The 21,903-nt window shown below is 39.4% G+C and overlaps 1 protein-coding gene across 1 annotated transcript in view; it reads right to left on the bottom strand.

Annotated features, from left to right (window-relative positions):
- The window catches only part of EIF3E (eukaryotic translation initiation factor 3 subunit E), a 37,355-nt gene extending 19,081 nt beyond the window's left edge, over positions 1-18,274 (bottom strand). The window contains exons 1-7 of the mRNA XM_058668551.1: positions 18,114-18,274; positions 14,487-14,601; positions 13,004-13,121; positions 11,729-11,771; positions 10,388-10,492; positions 1,049-1,174; positions 272-396 (exon numbers count right to left, since the gene is read on the bottom strand). Coding sequence (XP_058524534.1) covers positions 272-396; positions 1,049-1,174; positions 10,388-10,492; positions 11,729-11,771; positions 13,004-13,121; positions 14,487-14,601; positions 18,114-18,203 — 722 coding nt within the window. The 5' untranslated portion in view covers positions 18,204-18,274. The remainder of the gene's footprint in view (positions 1-271; positions 397-1,048; positions 1,175-10,387; positions 10,493-11,728; positions 11,772-13,003; positions 13,122-14,486; positions 14,602-18,113) is intronic.
- Between the last annotated feature and the right edge of the window lie 3,629 nt (positions 18,275-21,903).

The raw sequence follows: 21,903 nt of genomic DNA, 5'->3' as shown, positions 1-21,903 counted from the left end.
GACCCAGAAGAAGCTTTCAGCTTTGGAGTAGCTCAGCTCTGGCCATAGCGGCTATTTGGGGAATGAACCAGTGGACAGATTATCTTTCTCTGTAAATCTGCCTTCTTCAATAAAAATAATTGTCTTTTTAAAAAATAAAAAGGACTTTCAAATAAGCAGATCTCTCACACCAGGAAAGAATAAATTCAAGCATTAGAGGATAGTACATCTTACGCTTTAAAATTTCCATGTAATTTCAGATATTGAAAGCCAAAATTATACAACAACTTACTGTGGCTGGTAAAGGAAGAGATCGATAATGTTATCACGACCTTTGGGGTGGTTGAAGAAAACAAACAGAGACCAATGAATGAGCCACGTTCGCTGCTGAAGAGACTGCAGTGGAGAACTCACAGACTGCAAGTTAAAAAAAAAAAAAAGAATGCATGCATTCAAAATATTAACATATGACAGACAAGGGAATATCACTGCTCCCAAAATTATAATGAAAAAACTAGGCCCTTCTAAAGGCATGCACTAAGGACATTATGAGCAGAGTTGCGTCTCCTTTATGTTTTCACTGAAGGAGAAAGGGTGTCTCACGATACCACTCTGGCTTTTAAAGACAGATTCAATCTGTCCACTACACCATTCTTGCGGAGGTTATAAATTATAATAATTTCAGACAACATTTTAAAAGCAAGGACTTTACTGAACATTCTGTTCAGTAAATGTTACTGAACATCCTGTAAATGGTTTTATTCGACATTAACTGGGTATGAAAACTGTCATCTTCCATGACTTGTAATAATAGGAAGCACTAACAACAGTGTCGTGTTCATTGGCAGAGAAGAAAGGACACATTAGGCTGCAACAGAAATGAACATTGAGTTCTTTTCTCAAGAGTTAAAAGAAATTTAAGCAGATGCAGTGAAATTAAACAACCCACCCAACTCATTGTGATCTTCTTAAATCAACCACAACTAATCTGAACATTTTGCTTGTTTCCCTTACCAGAAAGCCTGAGAAACATAATCACAGAGATTCCCTCTTAAAAGGAGGAACTTACATTGTTATCTATGGTTTCTTTTAATCGTGTTAGGTCTTCCATGGCTGCATCCCAATTCTGCATTAAAATTTCAGAAGCCAGTTTGCCCCAGAGTGAACTTAGAGCATTTCTATCTGTTGCAGGAACCTGTTTAAGCAATCATAATTAATTTTATTCTGAATACTCTGTAGAAAAGATAATGTACATTTCATATACCACGCATTTAGCCAGCCTACTGAAAGACCTGCAGACCTCAAAACTCCTGTTAGCTAAGTCTTTATGGATCACAGTGTGAGCTCGTTCAACAAATTTAACTTGCAGGTCTTTTTTAAACTAGACCAGAAAATAAATGACAACTTTGACGGCTAGCAAAACACAATGTCATTTTAGAGTAACCCATCTCAATTATATATAACCAAATTTTAGGAGCTTAAAACTTTAAATTCACACGAAATCTGTCAGTATAAACACTGGAATGAATTATGAAACACTCGATGTTTCATTCACAATGTAAAAGAAATTACGTATACAAGAGAAGCTTTTGACGTTATGACACAAATGCACAGAATTATACAGAGGTAGAGAAAAAAAGACTGACAAGCAAAAAACAATTTCTGTCTCATAAAATCATTTAAAAATCCAAAAAACCCACAAAACCCCAGCGGGAAAGAAAGTATCTTTTCCCCCGTTTTAGGAGCAGCACTGAAGCACACAGCTTAAGCTGTCCATAGTTTTCTACTGGACCATCCCTATTTCTTCTCTCCATTGGCAAGAGTGACAAATTCAAAACACCTATAAAGACCAGGAGAGTAAGAAAAGTAACTTAAACTGGATTCCCTCAGAACAAGGCAACAGAAACAGGTAAAATGACTCCAGTGATCAAGTGTGCAGCAGAAGCAAGCAAAGGAATTCAAGAGAAAACATTTCCACATTCCAAGCAGAAATTCTAAATTTTTCACTGAAGTACTTGTATGGTATTCTACTTATATAACACAATTACAAGTTCTGCACACTCTTTGCACAGGATCCAAAATCCAATTGCTAAGCATTTGGCCATACTACCTCTTCAACCACTTGCTAAATGATAAAATTGAAACCATTTGTTTTAGCTTCCTCATCTACAACATGAGCATATTAACAGAACAAATCTCAGTTATGCATTTTAACCGACACAATCCAAGTAATGATTACATCATTACTTGCTACACTGTAAGGATTTGTTAAACGTGAATTACTATCAAAAAGATGATGGAAATGTCAACGTTCAAAACTTTGGCAATCCTGATATGCATTGCCTATAAAGAGATTCCTCCTTTGATGGCAGCAATTAGCTCCAATATACTGAATAACATTAAGTAAGCAAGCTCTAAGAACTGGAAATAGTACATAATATTCATCAACAGATGAATACATAAACAGACCATGATGTATTCACAGAATATAATACCACTCAGCTGCAAAAAGAATTTACCTTATGATATATTCAATACCACAAACTAATCTGGTATTTGCTACTAAAAATAAGCAAGACACAACATAAATATTATCATTGCATTTATAAGAAATTCTAGGGGGTAGTGTTGTGGTTAGCAGATTAACCTGCCATCATCTGCACCTCTGGCATCCCATTCGAGCAATGGTTCAAGTTCCATCTACTCCACACCCAAACCACCTCTTTGCTAATGTGCCTGGGAGCAGTGGAAGGTGGTCCGAAGCCTTGTGGCCCCTACACCCACAGGAAGACCTGGGGGAAGCTCCTTGGCTCCATATCCTGACCCAGGACTGGCTGTCGTGGCAATTTGGAGAGTGAGCCAGCAGATGAAACATTCTCTGTCTCTGCCTGTTTCTCTGGGTAACTGCACCTTTCAAATCAAATCAAAACAAAGCGAGAGGAGAATCAAGATGGCAGAATAGGGTAAGGACACGTTTAAATGGATGGAGAAACATTAGCTAGCATGAAGCAGAGAGGACACATTCCAGGAAATAGAAGAGGACAGAGCAACAGCAGAGGGGTACCTGGAGACACAGGAAAGCAGCAGACACAATGGTGTGGTGTTGCAGTGACTGATACCCCAGCAGCATTTAGCTAACAGCAATCTGAACTCCACCAGCAGCCGGAACTCCACCAGCAACCAGGTGGCAGGGGACTTTCACTGGGAGCTTGGGAGGTGAACCCAGACAAAGAACTGTCCGTCCTGCTGGTCTGTTTGATTTGCCAGGAGCAGAGGCAGAGCAGCAATCCCAGACAGGCAGTACGAGAACAGGGTGGATTTCACAGCACAGTCAGCCTCCTAGAGCTGAATTGGGCGCCATTTTGCCTAAGAAGGCAAAGGCAAGGGAAAGGACTGAGCATAAACAGAGCTGGGAGTGAACTCGTTTCTGACTCAGTTAACTGCAGCAATGGGGCATTCTACAGATTCCACCCAAGACAGGTCTGCATAGCCCTCAGACCTGATGATCAGCAGATCAAGAACTCTAGTAGTGGTACATAAGGTGCCATTTTGTACACTGTGGCAAAAGCTTTAGGACTGCAGGGGACAACAATGAACTGCGCATGTGCTGAGCTAGCAAGAACTAGCTGAGGTCCGTGGGTTGCTCTGGTTCCACAGGAAAATAATACCAACTGTGGCATCATACAGGTCACAATAAGCCGATGTAGCCCTCAGACCTAACGTCCAACAGTTCCGCAAAGATAAGCGCCATCAACAACCTAGCTATATAGGACATCTGGTGTCTCTCTAATCCTGGGACCTGCTACAACTGGAAGTGGGAGAAAGACTGTACAGACAACGGTGCAGCCTAAGCACGGTATCACAGGAGGTGGAGAGTGGTGAGCCAGGAGCTGGGGCTACGGAGTTCTTCGTGGAAATCTAACATAAGAACCCAAACCTGCAACTCGCTGGAGGTTGTGGCACAAGTGGCTGCAAGCAAAGAGTTGTGTACCAAATGCAATAAGTAAAATCGCACTGTAGACCTGTGGGTGACACAGCTTAGAAACCTGCCCCAAGGAGAAGACTCTACTAACCAGAAGTACAATGACCAAGAGCAAAAGAAGAGACAAAGGCAGAATGAATATTACTGAAAACTCCCCTGCAAAGAAGCAAAACCTTATGCCAACCTCAGAGTTAGCTGAGGAAGACATGGAGAAAATGGTGCATACAGAATTCAGAAAACTCATTTTAAAGCTTCTGATCAACAATGAGAAACACATAGAAGAGTTCAAAGAATTTAAGGAAGCAATAAAGCAAATCAAGGCTGATATATCAGAAATTATGAACACAGTACAGCAAACTAAAAGTACAGTGGAGAGTCTCCACAACAGAATGAAGCAAGCAGAAGAAAAAATCTCAGAATTGGAAGGTATTTCCTGTCATTAAAGGGTAACAAACAAAAAACTGGAAGCAGAGCTGGATCAGGCCAAGAAAAATATCCAACAATTGAAAGACACTATTAAGAGGCTAAATATAAGAGCCATGGCAGTCCCAGAAGGTGCCGAAAGAGAAACTGGTTTTACAAATACATTTAATGAAATAATAAAGGAAAATTTCCCTAATCTAGAGAAAGAGTTGGGAAACAACATCCAGGAGGGGCACAGAACTCCCAACAGGCCTGATCAAAAGCGATCTTCACCAAGACACATGATCATCAAGCTCTCTTCAATTGAACACAGGGAAAAGATCCTTAAATGTGCACGTGAAAAAAATCAATTGACATATAAAGGAATGCCAATTAAGCTCACAGGAGAGCTCTCACAGGAAACTCTACAGGCAAGAAGAGAATGAAGTGACATATTCCAGATTCTAAAAGAAAAAAATTGTAGGCCCAGGATAACATATCCAGCAAAGTTTTGTCTTTGAAAATGAAATAAAATTCTTCCACAGTCATGAAAAGTTAAAAGAATTTGCCTCGTCCAAACCTGCCCTACAAATGATACTACAAGATGTTCTCTTGACAGAGAAGAGGAATGGCCCCTACCAAAGGCAAACGGGAAGAACATCCCAGTAAAATGACAACAGAAAACTAAACAAATTCCTAAAATGACAGGACCAAAGTACCATCCATATATATTAAACTCTGAATGTAAATTGCTTAAGCTCAAACATCATAGATTAGTAGAATGGATTAAAAAACAAAACCCATCTATTTATTTATTGTCTAGAAGAGACACACTTCACCAACAAAAATCAGCAGAAACTATATTGCATGGGTTTTGATGTTTTCTCATCAAAACACTTTCTTTTGATTAAATTTTTCAATGACTCGTAGACCATACAGTAGCATCATTTTCTTCAAGAAGATTCTTGATTTTCATTTCTTCAGCTACACGTTAGTCATTTAGTAGCATGTTATTTAACTTCATGGTGTTGTTAATTTCTTTTTTCTCCCTCATGTTGATTTTGTTTTGTGGCTTTTCATTTAAGGTGATGTATAGTAGCTGTGTAATGGAGACTGTCATATCAAATAACATGTCATTTAACTTTACGGCATTGTAAATATCTATTTTTCTTTCTATTGTTGATTTTGTATTATGACTTTTCATTTGAGGGGCTGTACAGTACCTGTGAAATGGAGACTAACATATCCAGATGTGAGAATACAATGTAACAAGTATGCATTTCTACTTCCAGACAGAGATGGATGTACAATGAAAGTGTTTACTCTATCTTGACCAATAGGATGCTGGACTCTCTGCCATGGTCCATGCCCGCAATGATGGACATATGACTGTGTATGAAGAACTATATGTTAGTAATGATATAAAGAAACTAGGTGTGTATGTCGGGGGGGGGTTGGGGCTGGGATAAGGGAAACACCTGGAGCCAATGGAACTGTATCATAAAATGATAATAATAATAATATGTAAAAAAAATAAAAGCAAAAATAAATTCTAAAACATACAAAATTCGTCTGTTAAGAATAAAAAGACATCTTGGGCCCGGCAGCGTGGTCTAGAGGCCTTGCCTTGAATGCCCCCGGATCCCATATGGACGCCGGTTCCAGTCCTGGCAGCTCCACTTTCCATTCAGCTCCCTGCTTGTGGCCTGGGAAAGCGGTCGAGGACGGCCCAATGCTTTCGGACCCTGCACCCATGTGGGAGACCTGGAAGAAGTTCCTAGGAGAGCTGGAAGAAGTTCCTGGTTCCCGGCTTTGGATCAGGGCAGCACCGGCTGTTGCGGCTCACTTGGGGAGTGAGTCATCGGTCGGAGGATGTTCCTCTCTGTCTCTCCTCCTCTCTGTATATCTGACTTTGTAATAAAATAAATATCTTTAAAAAAAAAAAAATAATAAAGACATCCAACACCAGCAGTGCAGTATGACTAGCATGTGGACATAGGAGTGTTTCTGGGGTAACACAAGTATTGCTCATCGTGATTCGATGATGACCACACAGATACATGTGTTTTATCAAGATTTGGTGAAAATGCCATCGATTTTAACATACATTATTATTGTCTATTTCCAAAACCAAAAATTCTAGACATATATAAATTTCAAACTGTAAAATATAAACATGTCAGAGAATACAAAACAGATTTATTTTGTACTAACAACCGGAACATCAGAATCAAAAATTTCAGTCCAGACCATAAAGTGTCTAAAAGCTACCATTGTGCAAGCTATCAAGTTATCATGGAAAATTGTACTTTCAAACAAAATGAATGGCATGTAGATATCATATCATATGAATGACAGTAGATATATTTTTCAATCATCAGTGTGGATTAAAAAAAATTACAAGCATATGACCACAAACAGTCCTAGCATCTTAAAAGTCTTTTCATTTTTGTGTAGTTCCTATAGCACCAGAATAAAAGCTACAGTGAGGGGAGATTTTTAAATAAAAATTGCTAGTAATTTTTAAAAGTGCTCAAAAATTCCTATTAAATCTGCTTCATTTATTCTGAGTTGAGACATGTAGAGAATGAATCAAAGAACTATCAAAAACAAAGGAACATACCTAAAAACTCAATATAGGTTTAACACAAAATCATATGCTGGCATCGCAGAGTTTTAACTTATACAACACTGGCCTGCAGTGGGTCACTAAGAGTCAAATTCTAATCTGAGATCACAGTTACAATGGCTCTTTCATAGGTTAGGTTTCCCTAACCATAGATTTAAAAGAATGAAAAACAAACAGAAAAAGAATTTTAAAATAAGAAAAGGGTATACCCTTCAAAAAAAAAATATCTCATCCTAAATATAAACAGGATTTTCATATTTTGCTGTCAACCAAATTTCAAAATTTTTTTGACTTTTTTTTATTTATTGATTACATTGCATTATGTGACACAGTTTTATAGGCACTGGGATTCCCCCCCACCCCTCAACAAACCCTCCCCCCATGGTGGATTCCTCCACCTTGTTGCATTACCACAGTTCAAATTCAGTTGAAATTCTTTCATTGCAAGCATCTACCAAGCATAAAGTCCAGCATCTTATTGTCCACATAAGTTCAACGGTTCCTTCGGCAGACCATCTCTGGTCTGAAGGTAGGGCCAGCAGAGTATCAAACCGATCAATTAAAAGCCCCGACATTACATCAGTAACTATTTATAACGTTATGGTACTAGTTGACATGGTATTAAGTAACCAATATGTTAAAAGAGAGAGGAAAAAAAAAAAATGCAAGTTCTGAACCACAACCTGTGACTTCTACATTGACATTTCAATTATTAGTTTGTATACAACCGGGTTCTATACACCTTAAAATGGCTATAGATTACTATTCAGCTGTCTCGTGTCTATTTTAATTTTAGTATTTAGCATTTTATAGCGTTGCAGCATAATTTTGCTGAAGCTGGCTGTTTTTCAGATAGTCTAACTCTATAACTCTAACAAGACATGTAAACAGTTTAGGTGCAGAACAGTTTTAGGAGGGGTGTGCAGAGAAATCTTCAGTACCCTAGTGAGGAGTAATTAATCTTTGTGTCCCACCCAGTGAGTTATAAGTGCATCCCCGCTGACCGTTTCCTGTCTGTTTCTAAGCTTTCCTTGTTGTTCTCTGTCTACCTATTCTAGTTTTTTTGTTTGTTTTTTTTGAGGGGTTTCTGGAGCGCTCCTGATGGTCACTGGTAGACAGCGTGTGGACCCAACGTCGGAAGCAGGCAAGGACCAGAGAAAGCTCCTCTCCCTAGTCCCGAAGGAAGTTTACTGCAAGTTTAAGGCAAGATTACTGATAGGAACTATGTTTTAAAAACTTTACCTATATTAGCTGCTTTATTAAATATTATTAGAAAGCCATCAATCACCATTTAACTCAAATGTAAAAAAATTTTAGGTGTATTCCACATCACTTTTAAATGTTACCCAATCACCAAATATTGACAGATTCTAATGCAGAGCATATTATTTCGTGTTCAGGTAACATTATTCAATTTCTTGAGCTCCAGACCAAGATTTGTTAGAGTGATGCTAAAACTTAAACCAATCCAAAATTTTATTAAGACAGAGAACTAACCCATATTTTCATAATGAATAAAAGTGAACATAAAAAATTACCCAAACTTTTAAGGATCAACCTACCACCTGTAGAAATGTTCAGACTAATTATACAACCAGATATATAAAACATGTAATAATACTAACATAGAATGTGATATAAGTGTTAGGATAAAAGCTTTTTGTGGCAGTACAGCCAAGTTTTTTTAAGCCCCAAAAGTTTCATGTGTACTACTCTGGCTCAACTCCATGTCATTACAGTTGGTTCTTCATACCAACCTGCTTTCAAGGGTGGATATGCTAGAAGAGTTTCAATATCTGGATTTCCAGCAGTTACCTTAAGTTTCCACGTTTTAGCAAAACGGCACATTCACTTACTGACCAGCAACAATAAATTTACTGTGCTGGAACTCTAACATGACACTAAATCTTCATTCTCAAAATTCACTCCCAGCATTAACAAATGATATGAATAACCAACTCTTTTCATGTACCTGTAATCATACCAGGCTTCTGATTTTACAATCCTGGTTTAAGCTGTTTACATTTCCAAAGTAATCAACTTTTTCTCTCTTAATTCTTTGGTAATATTCAAAGTAAAACTGATGGAATTTTCTGATAAACCACTACAAATTTAGCACCACTGGACTACCTTCAAGTCACCTGCAAAATTAACTGCTGCTAATCTGCTAAATTAAGGATCCATCTTAACCACAACATAAAATTTTTCTCAAATCGAATTTAGAAATAAACATAAAACTTTTATGTTTTGAAACTAGCGTTACAAAAATAGCACATATCAATTTAAATGTAAGAATTACCTAATCAGTTAACACCTCCCCACAAAAAAAACTAAATTACTTTCTCAGAAAACAAGCAGACAGCAGCCAATAAACCTTGGGTGTGTGTGGGTGTGGGTGTGTGTGTGTGTCACATGCAAGATGGAAGGCATAGAAAAAAAAAGTACCAGAAAATAAAGACAAAGGAAACAAAATCTTACAAGACTGGAAGACAGAAAGTCCACCTCAATAGGATTTTTAAAATTCTAGTTTTAATTAAGAGAAATCAGAGATGAACTACATTGTAATTAATTCAGAGTAAAAATCTATAATTTCTCAAATTATAGACAAATGAAAGAGCACGCTGACTGCCCTATACCATGCTCACCAACACAATTACTCAGACAGAACACAGGACAAAGGCTGTCAACTGAAAGGCCTGATTTGTATCCTGGCTTCCTACTACATATACCCTAACTAAAGCACTAAAACAACTGAAGATAACAACCAGTTATATAATAATATTCAACAGAACCATTTAAATTCACACATCAAGCCAAATGACTGATCTTTAAATTGTAATGGCTAATGGGAGAAGTAAACACAATACCTCAAAACACCCTGAACCTGTTTAGAACAAGTTCAACAAATCGACAGCCTGAATTAAAATTAACACTTAGCAATTCATTCAGTAATATTAACCCATTAAATTCAAGTTTTAAATTTGACAAACATTTCAAAGTTACCATCAATGGCATCTTTACTGCTGAAATTGTTTGTGCGGATCCTATACATTGGAGAATGGGACATGATTAAGTACCTGGGGTACCACTCATTGTGCTAAGCAGTAATACTAGAATAAGAAATCTATTACATGACAGAATTCTGCTAATGCCGAAAATATAATAAATGGATACTACTTTCAAATTTCAAGTTAAAGCTTGCTCTAAATTTTGAGGTTCCAATTTACAAAATAATCTTACATTTAGGTTTTACATTGATGGAAAGGATTTCTTTTTGACTGTATTTTATTTCAGTGACTGCTGAAAACTTAATAAACAGACTCGAATCTACACACCTGTTGAGGAACCCAGGGCATCCTATAAAACAGAAAGCCAAGTTTTATTAAAGTACTCACCAATACTCTAAAGAAGTAAAGGTATTCTGCCGCTCCGGAGTAATTCCCACACTCATACTGAAATTTTGCGTATCTATACAGTGTGTCTAAATATTCTTGCCTAAACTAAAAGGGGAAAAAAGTTGTATTTGTCAATTTCTAGTTTTAAACTTACATTCACATTTAAGCCTCCCCAGGAAATTAATTTTTTCAAAGGTTTCTAAAAGTTGCCCTTAAAATACACTTCAGGAATTGATCAGTTTAATACTCAGTTTTGACCTCAACGAATGACAACTTATAACGACACGTGCTTTGACATGACACCAGCTTGTGCAGCTGACGGTTGGTATATGCGGCCCTTACCTTGTCACTTAGCTTAGCCGACTCTCAAGCACATGTCTCATATATCCACATAAACAACAGTGTATCTTTGTTTTCTGTGAAAACTGAACCTCAAATCATAACTTTTAAAGTTAATAACATAATCAAAGTGAGTGAAGAAATTGAAACACTCTAAAGTAGACATAAACCAAATCCATTTAAATCAGAACGGGTAATTTACATGGAGGTTAGGAAACTTGTTCAAAATCTAAACCTGGGTCAATTATTTGAAGACCTTCCCACTAATAGTTAACACAAGAGAAATAGAACTGGGTTTCTAGGAAAGCCCACAAATTTGTGAATTTGGGTATTTGTGAAGACCTTAAAACTTCTCAAAACTTTAACTATTGTTCAAAGCAAGAGTTCATTGTTTTTACTTACTTATCAACATAAGAAAAGATCGATTATGTGCTAAAATATTTAGCTTGCTGTTTGCACTAACACAAAATGTTATATAATAATTACAGAACAGTTCAAAGACTTACATAATTTCTGTCAGTTAAAGGTGCACACACCATTTATTTTCTTATCAGCACCAATTTTTAAGAACTAAAGTTTCAAAAATATCAGGAAGCATTCAGATTTCAAAATTATTTTAAGTCATGTAATGAACCTATATGTAAGAAACTCATCCATAATCAACCTTATAAAACGTGACAACTGGGGCTGGCACGATGGCTCTGCCCATATGGATGCCAGTTCCACTTCCCAGCCAGCTCCCTGCTTATGGCCTTGGAAAGCAGTGGAGAATGGCCCAAAACATTGGGGTGGTGCAGGCATGTGGGACACCCAGAAGCTCCTGGTTTCTGGCTTTAGATAAGCTAAGCTCCAGCTGTTATGACCATTTGAGTGAAAAATCAGCAGATGGGAAAAGCTTTCTGTCCCTCCTTATCTCTGTAAAGCTGCCTTTCAAATAACAATAATACTAAAAAAAAACAATACAAAACAAAACTTTATAGAGTATTTGTAAAAAACACTTACACCATGTTTGTCTGCCAGGTAATCAAACAGCATCCGACCATCCCTTAATAATAAAAACAAAAAGTGACTGTATTTTATATGCCACAGAAAAACAGTTTTTATTTACCTACAAGTTAGTATTTACCTACAATCACTTTAAGTATCTTAATATGTGAGCACTAAAAGACTCCTAGAACATTTAATATCTACACATACTCCGAATGCTTTATCTTTCTTCTTCAAAGACACAGCTTTGGGGCCACCAAGCGTTGTTCGAGTTCTGTCTCTCCTTATCTAGCTCTCTGCTAACACGGCTGGGAGTTGTGGATGACAGCCCAAACACTTCCACGTGGGTGACCGAGCCCGAGCGCCTGTTCCTCACATCATTTACCCAGCCCTGATCACTGCAACCATTTGAGGCATGAATCGTTGGATGTAATATGTTCTTTCTCTCTGTAACTCTGCCTTTCAAATAAATAAATCAATCCTTACAAAAAATATATTTAAAAAACTTCAAACTACAGCATAGTGAAATCTGACAACTATTCCTCAAGTGTATATATTAGTAGGTATAAATTGTCACAATGGTAATACTTAGTTTTAGTAGATTTTTAAATATTTCTAACATTACAAAGTGTTCATTAGTAATAATATGAGGTTGACTAAGGCAGTATACTTACCTTGGAAGCCAAACAATAAGCCTATTCCTAACTAAATGGAAGTTGGAAATCAAATACTACCAGTTCCACACTATCCTCCTTGGGTGAGGTAGCAGATGCTCTAAGTTTCGGACTGAATGTGGTGGTAACACATGAACTCAGGTCTCGCTTACGGACAGGGAGCTTAGAACCACAGCATGTCTAACAGCACCTCTAACCTTTACCTGCTAACTGATACAGCAACCCTCTAGTTCTGACAACTACATAAAGTCTGAATTAACATTTGTACTAATCCAGACATGACAACTTCTGTTAAAGATTTTTTTTGAGAGTCAGCAAAAAGAGCTGCTCCCATCTGCGAATGCATTCCCCAATGTCTGGGCTTGGAGGAAGCTCAAGCAGCCAGGAACTCAATCCAGGACTCTCACAGGGGTGGTTGGCACTCAAGTGCTGGAGACATCACTGCTGCCTTTCAGGGTCTGCATGAGCAGGAAGCCAGAGTAGAAACATCCAGAATCAAGAATTAACTCAGTTACTCCAATGTGGGACACAGGCATCTTATCCAGTGTCTTTCCACCAGATTTATTAACTGTCTGTCCTGAAAACAGAATTTTCAGAATTTAAATTAAGAGATTACCTTGTTGACTGCATTTGCCTTGTAGTTTCTGGATCTTCAAACATCTTCACAATTGGTTCTGTTTCTGCCTGAAGCTGTTTCAGTTGTGCAACAACTGTGGTTCTCTTTTCCCTCAAAGCTAATTAAAAATACAGAAGAGTACTATAATGTTAACAAACCACACTGTTCACAAGACAGGAGAAATGTCAGTTTACTAACATTATACTTATATTTATTTATTCCCAATAAATCCACATGCCAGAAACCATCAAACTGCCTCCGATTCACTGTACCTTCTTTCTAGCACTGCAAAGGCACATAAATAAGAGGGCCTGGTGCAGAAGTGGAGATTCGAGGGGGGGGGTTTAGGTACGAAGCAATTAGCTATCCTTTATCTCCACATTTCACAAAGATCATTCTAAGAGTTTTTTTTGTTTATTCTCATTGAATTCTCAAGTAAATATTACCCAAAGTTTCTGAAAAGAGGTTCAGAAGGGATGCATATTATTAATTTATATTCAGTCAGCTAACTCTTTTTACTGTAGTCCAATGATGCAATCTTTCAAACCACGTTTTACAGTTCCTTTTTGCTACAACATGAAAAGCCAGAGAAAACCTACTGTAGTTATCCATCTTAGATTAAGGTTTTACTAAAATTTATAAAGTCACTTATTCTTCACAAACTAAAATTTAAAGAGGTACTGCTACTGCAAAAATACTGTAATCCAAGTTAAAAAAGGTTATTCACCTTTACTGTAATAATTTCGAAATTATATTTTTGGAAGTATATTCTAAAACATTTATCAAATACAGAAGATGACCTGTGTGCATATTGAGAAATGTCAATTTAAGCAAAGTAAATTTTACTTCTCTACTGAGAAGCGTTTAAATGCCACCTCCACAGAAGAAAGGTTAAATTATTTTCTAAACTAGTGAAACCATTTCCTTCTGTTTTTGTTTTTTAAATTTAGTATCTATAAACAAAGATAACAAGGATTTGGTAAACTCTAGTTCCAAGGTAGGGTGCTAGGCCACACCCAACAGTTTCTGATTAAACAAATCTGGGAATGGTCCCACAATTGCATTCATAACAAGCTCTCCCAGGTGAACTGCTGAGGCTTGGCCCATACTTAAAGAATGTAGGCTATAAAAGATGCCTCTAAATAGAAAAAAAAAATCTATTAAGGTAAGCAATATATTAACTAAAAAAGTTAGTTAACCAACAAAACTTTGACATTTTCAGTTACTTCTAAGGAAATATCTAAACCTTAAACACAACTCTAATAAGACATACGCTGGAATCATCTGCCGACCATGCCACAACACTGAGGGGGAGAAAATGAAATACTTCAAAAGACCTGTAATCTTTATGGTACCTTTCAAAGAACTTCAAAGCATTCAAATAATTATTAAGCCTTTTGGTTGAAACTCTTTAATGAACCAAAAAAGTTTAATCCCAACCTCAGGACATAAGACAAGCTTCAGTTCTAATGCAAAAACTTACCGTGAGGGATATCATCGGAATACAGGTTTTTGTATACATCCATAGCAAAGTCTACCATGTTGGTATCACTGAGAAGATCCAACTTCCCTTGCAGTAACTCTTTTTCATTATATATCTGCAGGAGGAAATTATTTTCTAATTAATGTAGTGAAGTTTCCCAAACAGATTAACTTTCCTGGAAACACTTGGTGAAATATTCTTTTGTTGAGATCCAGAAAAAGTTCATGGCTCCTGGCTCCGGATCAGCTCAACTCTGGCCATTGCGGCCACACGGGGAGTGAACCATCCGACGGAATATATTTCTTTCTGTATTTCCTCTCTGTATATCTGCCTTTCCAATAAAAATAAATAAATCTTAAAAAAATAAATACTTTTGCTTTATTTCCTATTATTTATCTTTTACATTCCATGATTAATTACTGCCTCTCTTTGATGTGGCCTTAACTCACATCCATTGTTTCTCAGTTAACAGTTGCAACTCTTTACCCACACAACTGTAACGAACTAGCACCCATTTTACAAATCAATCACATTATATGGAGTATCCGCTTCACCAAGACTTCAAGAAACATATTAACTCAAACAGAAAATACACACAAACACATAAACATTAAGCACATTAAAACTGCAGATTTCAAATCTTAAACTCTTTAACTTCCATTTTTATAGGGCCCAGCATCGTAGCTCAACAGGCTAACACTCCCATGCAGGCAGCAACATCCCGTATGGGTGCTGGTTCCTATTCCAGCTGCTCCATTTCCAATCCTATTTATGGCTTGGGAAAGCAGCAGAGGATGGCTCAACTCCTCGGACCCCTACACCCAACAAGGGAGACCCAGAAGAAACTCCTGGCTCCTGACTGGCTCAGCCCCAGCCATTGTGGCCAGTGGAGCAAACCAGCAGATGCAAGTTATTTCCATCTCTCCTTCGCCATCTGCAAATCTGCCTTTTAGACAAAACCAAGTAATCTTTTTAAAATAAACTCAATTTTTCATAACCATTTTTAATTAACTGCATATATACGACTTCTACAAAACAGAAAAAGCAGCCAGTCCAATTGAAATGGCTCAGATTTTCACAAGCACTTCATAAAAGGTTAGCAAAATGATCAACAGAGGTTCTCAACCTCGTTGATCCTAACAGAAATACACATCCAGGGGTCTAGGTTGTGGTGTAGTGGGTTACAAAGCTGCCAGCAATGCTAGCATCCCATAGTGGAGAGCTGGTTAATACAAGTTTAATGAGAAGGGAATTTTTTATTTTTTATTTTTGACCTTTACATAGGGATATCATTTTATAAATGAAGTATTTCACTTAATTAAGGCATAGAATTATTGTTCTATTATTGCAAATGCTTGCAAATATTTATCAGCAAAAAAAAAAAAAAATCCCACTTAGTCTTGGCTAGCAGACCACACAAAAACAGGCAGGATCTCCCACTCATTCCCAGGGTGAAGTTTGCTAATCTCTGTTCTATCAACCTCTTGAAAGTAGCTATTACTTTTCAAGAAAGCAACAATCTCATTTCTGTCATCTCCAGCTCTGTCAAAAGCTTTTACCCAGCAAGTCACCTCCAAGGGTTCATAATCGCTCTCCACCACCACTATTAAAATGCGTCAGGAGGCTCTATCACTTACCCTATTTCTGTTTTTATTACCCCTTTGATCCTGAGAACACAGCAGAAAACCAAGTTCCAATCCTCGTCGAGCTTACTCTCCAACACACTATACATACATTAAATGGTTTCATTATTTTAAAAATTCAGTTGTATTCACTGGCAAGGCAGAGGAAGAGACCGAAGCTGGGGGTCCCTCACAGAGCTAAGGCTGGGATGCGGACAACCCAAGTAACACCCTAACCTCCCTAACCAGTGTGGCCAAGTGCCTGTCCTCAAACTGTTTTCTCAGTGTACTACCTTCAGGTAGCACAACAAAGACTGCATGCTAATTCTGAAGTCACATTCAACTCAAAGCCACCTCTTCACAAAATCCACTTTGCCGGTCAAGAAATAACAGAATCTTCTAACTTCTGGTATCTCTTGCCAGTACTTTTCTCACAGGTACTACTTTTTGCCTCCTACTGTAGACAATCAACTCCAAGGCAGATTAAGTATTTCAATGGTGAGGGGCCTGTTCCCTCCTCCTACCTTGAATTTCTCACAGCTACACAGTCCTCCATTCAGCAAACGCCTCCTAAGTAACTTGGGCACCTGACTCTTACTCTATCACACCCGCTTCCCACTGATTCTGAACTGTCACTCGCAGTTTCAGTCTTGGGCTATGAAAAGCTTATGTACATTTCTTTCTTAGGGCTGACTTGAAAAACAAAAGTGTAAAGAACATAGAAACACGTTGTTGAGGACAGACCAAGCACTCTTGCCTTTAGAAACGTCTAAGCGATTTCAAATATGGCTAGTTTTCCCCCTCTTCATCGCTGGTGAACTCTCCTCACCAGAGGAGCAGGCAGGTTAGGCCAGCACGCTCACATACAGCTAATAAGGGGAAGAATGAAGCCAAAACACTGTCCTTTCAAGGCAAGGCTTTCGGGGCCACCAGACAATTACTGAATATAAAGTTGCTATTTCCTATCACCAACCACTTTAATGTCACACATAGGCCTTAAGGTTAAGGATTTTACCTGCATAACGACCCAAACTAACGGAAAGCTTTGAACCATTATCAATGTATACTCATAGGAATTACTTGCAGGAGAATTTGAAACTTTTCCACGGTACTACTGTTGGAACACACCAAAGTATTTCACAGATCCAGAGCTTCCTCCGTAACCTATGTTGTAACTGCCCTCTGGGAACAGAATCCATTCCTTTTTCTGAACAAACTCTGATTCCTTCATCATAGTAATATTACTTGATTCCAAACATCAAAAACGCATCAACTTTCCAATAAACTTGGTGTATCAAAGCCCAACATTTCTTTCAGTCATATCTTTACTAAAAGTTCAGCAGCACATTTAGGCCTGACATATGCTTTTAAAATGAGGTTCCAAAATGACATACTTAATCAAGCTATCCTGAGTTAGTAACTAAACGAACGTTCATGACCGGAGCAATCACTTGGAGGTGGGAAACAAACGTCGAATTCAGGTTTGAGGGGTAGTGTCTGGGTTTCTGCGGTCCCGGTTCCCATCCAGGAAGTAGTTATTGAATCTAAAGGGCAGGGGAAAACTTGACCGGAAAAAAAAAACATTTCACAGCTTCACGGAAGTTACACTGCTAAATATTTTACGTCTAAGTAAGCCGTTTCTCACGGCCCGGAACATGAAGCCCCAAATCCAAGGCCACCGTCCCTGGTTCTCACAAGCTCCGACACTCCGAGAGGCCAGCCAGGCACTTCCGCAAGCACCGACGCCCCTTCCCGGCGCCCGGGCAGCTTGACCACCCCCTCCCCGAACCCCCTGGATCTCTTCCCCCGCGTCCCCGCAGAATGCAGCCGCGTTGACGGGACAGGGCGACGCTCCCCGCCCGGCAAGTTCCCACGGCTGGGCCGGGACCACCCTGGCGGCCGCCTCACACGTGCGGCCGGGCCCGGAGCCGCAGCCGCCGACCGCCGGCCTTGCCCCGCAGCCTCGCCGCTCCCATCGCCTCCCTCGCGCCCCGAGCTCCCTCACCTCCTTCACCGAGAGGAACTCCAGGAGCGGGAAGACCAGATGCCGGTCCAAAAAGTGAGCGATCCGAGTAGTCAAGTCGTACTCCGCCATCTTGGCAAGGGAAAAGGGAATGTCTTCAACTAAAACTTTATTGGTAGCGCCGACGACACAGCGTGGTGCGCATGCGCAAGGGAGAGGCGCGGACCTGAGCCCAGCCTAGAGCGCGCGGGGAACAAAGCGCGCATGCGCAAGAAGCCTGCCGGTCGCTCCGGGGCGCGTGCGGCGGTCACGGTTTGTTTTTCGAGTTGGTGTCGTTTTTCCGCTGCTCCCGGTACTGTTGATAGCCCCTGAAAACGAAGAGCCGATTGCCAGGGCAATGTCGATTCCATAGAATGTGGCCAAGGACAAGATTGTGAGGATGTTGCTCTTCGGGAAAACTATCTGAGCTGTCGTTTAAGTGTAGGGTATTGGTTTTGTAAGTTGGCGAAAGGAAGGCGGGCTGGTCGGCGGTTGTGACCGAATGGTCACGGCACCGGCTAGGATTTGCATTCCACACGCCGGGTTCCGTCCCCAGCCGGGCTGCTCCCTGCAGCTTGCTCCTGGAGCGCGCTTTGGGAGACAGGCTCAGGTTCTTATCTGCCCGGTTCTCCTTGGTCCGACCCGGGGAGTGAACCCGTGACGGGAGTGCGTGTGCTTCACACAGCAGTCAGAGTGATTTACATGTCAAATCCTGTGTCTCAGAGCTGTGTTGAAGGGGCCGTAGAAGCCTTAGGTCTTCTGGCCTCTCCCGGATCTGCCTTGAATCACTGTGTCCCAGCTTCACAGACTTTCTTTCAGCCCCTTGCCTGTTCCCAGCTTGGCCTCACACTGAATGATCTTGCCTTATATTTCAACAGATGAACTTATCTCGTAATTTCGTCAGTCCACAAATTTTTTTAGTGACCCTCATACACTTACCAGATTGAACTTAATTTTATTTATTGTCAGTCTTTCCTGATTATTAGGAGGCTTTCAAATGGATAATGAATTGTATGAATTTACTTTTGAGCAAAATATTTTTGAAATCCAAGCAGCTTATTATACTATGCTTTCTGGACATGAAAAAGTTTTGCCCCAAGATAAATACCTTGGGGGAGGGGAATTTAGTTATTCATTTGAAAAGGCAGGATTACATAGAAACAGAGACATCCTCCCATCTTCATCCCTCAAATGGCCAAAGTTCCATCCTGGTTTCCTAGGTTGGCACAAGGGTCCAAACACTTGGCCCACTGCTTTCTGAGACCCATCAACAGGAGGGAAACGGGAGAAGAAGCTCCAGGGACTTCAACCAGCACCCAAGCAGCGGCTAACATGCTGCACACTTGCCCAAATACACACTTTCAATTCAGTTTTTGCTGCCTTTTTGAAGTGTCCTTGTATAATATTAGCTTCACAAGGTCAGGAATTTTGTCTTTTTTCTTTCTTTATCTAGTCCCTGAAGAATGTTTAGCACATAGCTGGCACTTAATATGTACTTGTGAGTGGATATATGAAAGAAGGAAGATGTGCTTTTACTTTGAAGTGTAAAATTACATGAAATGTTTTGAGTGTTTTGGTGACTATCATGAATGGGTTGTGAGGAAGCGACAGGAGGGAAAGCAGCTGGAGTTCTTGCAGGCTGGGTGAGGGCGGGTGCTACTTCGCAAAACTATTGTAAAGCAGAAAAATGATAAGATATAAGATGTATTTTGGTACTAGAACTAATAGGACTTGCTCTTAGATTGGATATTTGTAGATTGCAAGAGTAAAGGTAAAATAAAAAAACAATAACCTAGAAATGCTGCCCAACAATGAAAAGGGAGAGTGTTTATACATGAAACCTGGATGAATTTCCAAATAATGCTGAGTCCAAAAAATCAGTTATCAAAGGTTACATATTGTAACAAAAATCCAAAATAATAGGAAGGTGACCGAGGGGTCAGAGACAAGGGAAGGTGGGCGTAAAGGCGACAGCAGGGATCCCTGCAGGAAGCAGATCCCCCAGAGCTCCACCATTTCCATATCCTGTCTGTGCGGTTGCACTGTAGTTTTTTGGTTCGCTTTTAACGTTTATTGAGATTTAATTCACAAAGCATACTGTGTGCCCATATGTGTATACATATAAATGTGTGTGTATGTATATATGTGTATATACATACACACATATGTAACATTCACCAGCACCCCAATTAAATTCTAGAACATTACATCACTTCAAAATGAAGCTGTATAGGCTGACGTTGTGGCTCGGTATATGAACCACAATGCCAGTCTCACAAAAACTAGTTCAAGTTCTGTTCTACTTTAATCAACCTCCCTGCTAATTGCCCAAGTGGTTTGGCCCCTGCCACACGTGAAAGAGACCTGGACGGTATTCAGGAGCCCCGTTTGGCCTTGCGCAGTCTTGGGCATTGTGGCCGTTTGGAGAATGAACCCGCAGAAGAAAGTGGGTTCACTCTCTAACTCTATCAAATAAACAAATCAATCTTTTGAGACAGTGTAATGGCTTAGCAAGCTGGACCTGTGATGCCAATACCCCATATAGACATTGGTTGGTGTCTCAGCTGCTGCACATCTGATTCAGCTCCCTGCTTGTGGCCTGGGAAAGCAGTGGAAGATGGCTCAAGCCATTTTTCCCCTATACCCACATGGTAGTTCTGGAAGAGGCACCTGGCTCCCGGCCTCCGAAGGCCCTACTTACAGCCACTACAACCATGTGGTGAGTGTGCCAGCAGATAGATGATCTCTAGTAATCACTCCCCTATCCTGCCATCCTCTGCACACCAACCCAAAATAAGTATCTAATGCCTTTCTAGATTTCTGTGTTCGCAATATTCTTATAAATATGATCACTTAACATTTCACTTTTTGCATCTTAACTTTTTTTTACTTTACATGGTGTTTCAAGGTTCATCTAAGTTATGCAAAGTATTTCAAGGTTCATCTAAGTTATAGCATGTATTGATACCTCAGTCCTTTTTGTGAATAAAATTCTATTGAATGGATATACAATATGTTGTCTAAGCCATTCATCTGTGAGTGGAGATTTGGATTGTTTCCACAAACAAGCTACAATGAATAGTGCTGCTATAAACATTTGTGTGGACCTGTTTTTCAATTTTCACAGTTATATACACAGCAAGATTGCCAAGTCATGTAACACCACAGTTAAATACTTAAATAACCATTTTCTATAATAAATGCATAATGTTGGCATTAGAAGAAACTAGGTAAAGTGAACACAGAATTTCTCTGTATGATTTCTTACAACTGCATATGAGTCAGCTATTTTAAAATTTAAAAGACTAATGAATAGACATGATCCCTAGATCATGGCTTAAATCGCTTCCTACGTCGGCATTGTGGTGTAGCAGGTTGGCATACCAATCGTGACACTGGCATCCTATTTGCAGTGCTCATTTGAATTCTGGATGTTCATCTTCATGCTAAAGCCCCTGAGAAGGCACTTGAATTTGGCCCTTGAAGAAGTGGTGGAGGAAATCAGAGAGGCCATGTAGTAAATAAATAAATAAATAAGTAAATCTGACTTTCAGATATATAGATAGATAGATCTATCTTTTAAAAAAATGGATCTGTACCACCAATTTTGGGTTAGGCCAAAGCTAAGTGCTTCAAACTCCATCCAGGTCTCCCATGGGAATGACAGGGATCCAACTACTTGGGCCATCACCTGCTGCCTCCTGGGGTAAGCATTTGTAGGAAGCTAGAAATAAAAGCACAGTTGAGACTTATACCAAGTTGCTCCAATATGGAATGTGGCCATCTAAAATGG

The sequence above is a fragment of the Ochotona princeps genome, chromosome 9 (assembly GCF_030435755.1).
Source record: "Ochotona princeps isolate mOchPri1 chromosome 9, mOchPri1.hap1, whole genome shotgun sequence".
Taxonomy (NCBI): domain Eukaryota; kingdom Metazoa; phylum Chordata; class Mammalia; order Lagomorpha; family Ochotonidae; genus Ochotona; species Ochotona princeps.
This window is presented reverse-complemented; position numbering and strand designations above follow the sequence as displayed.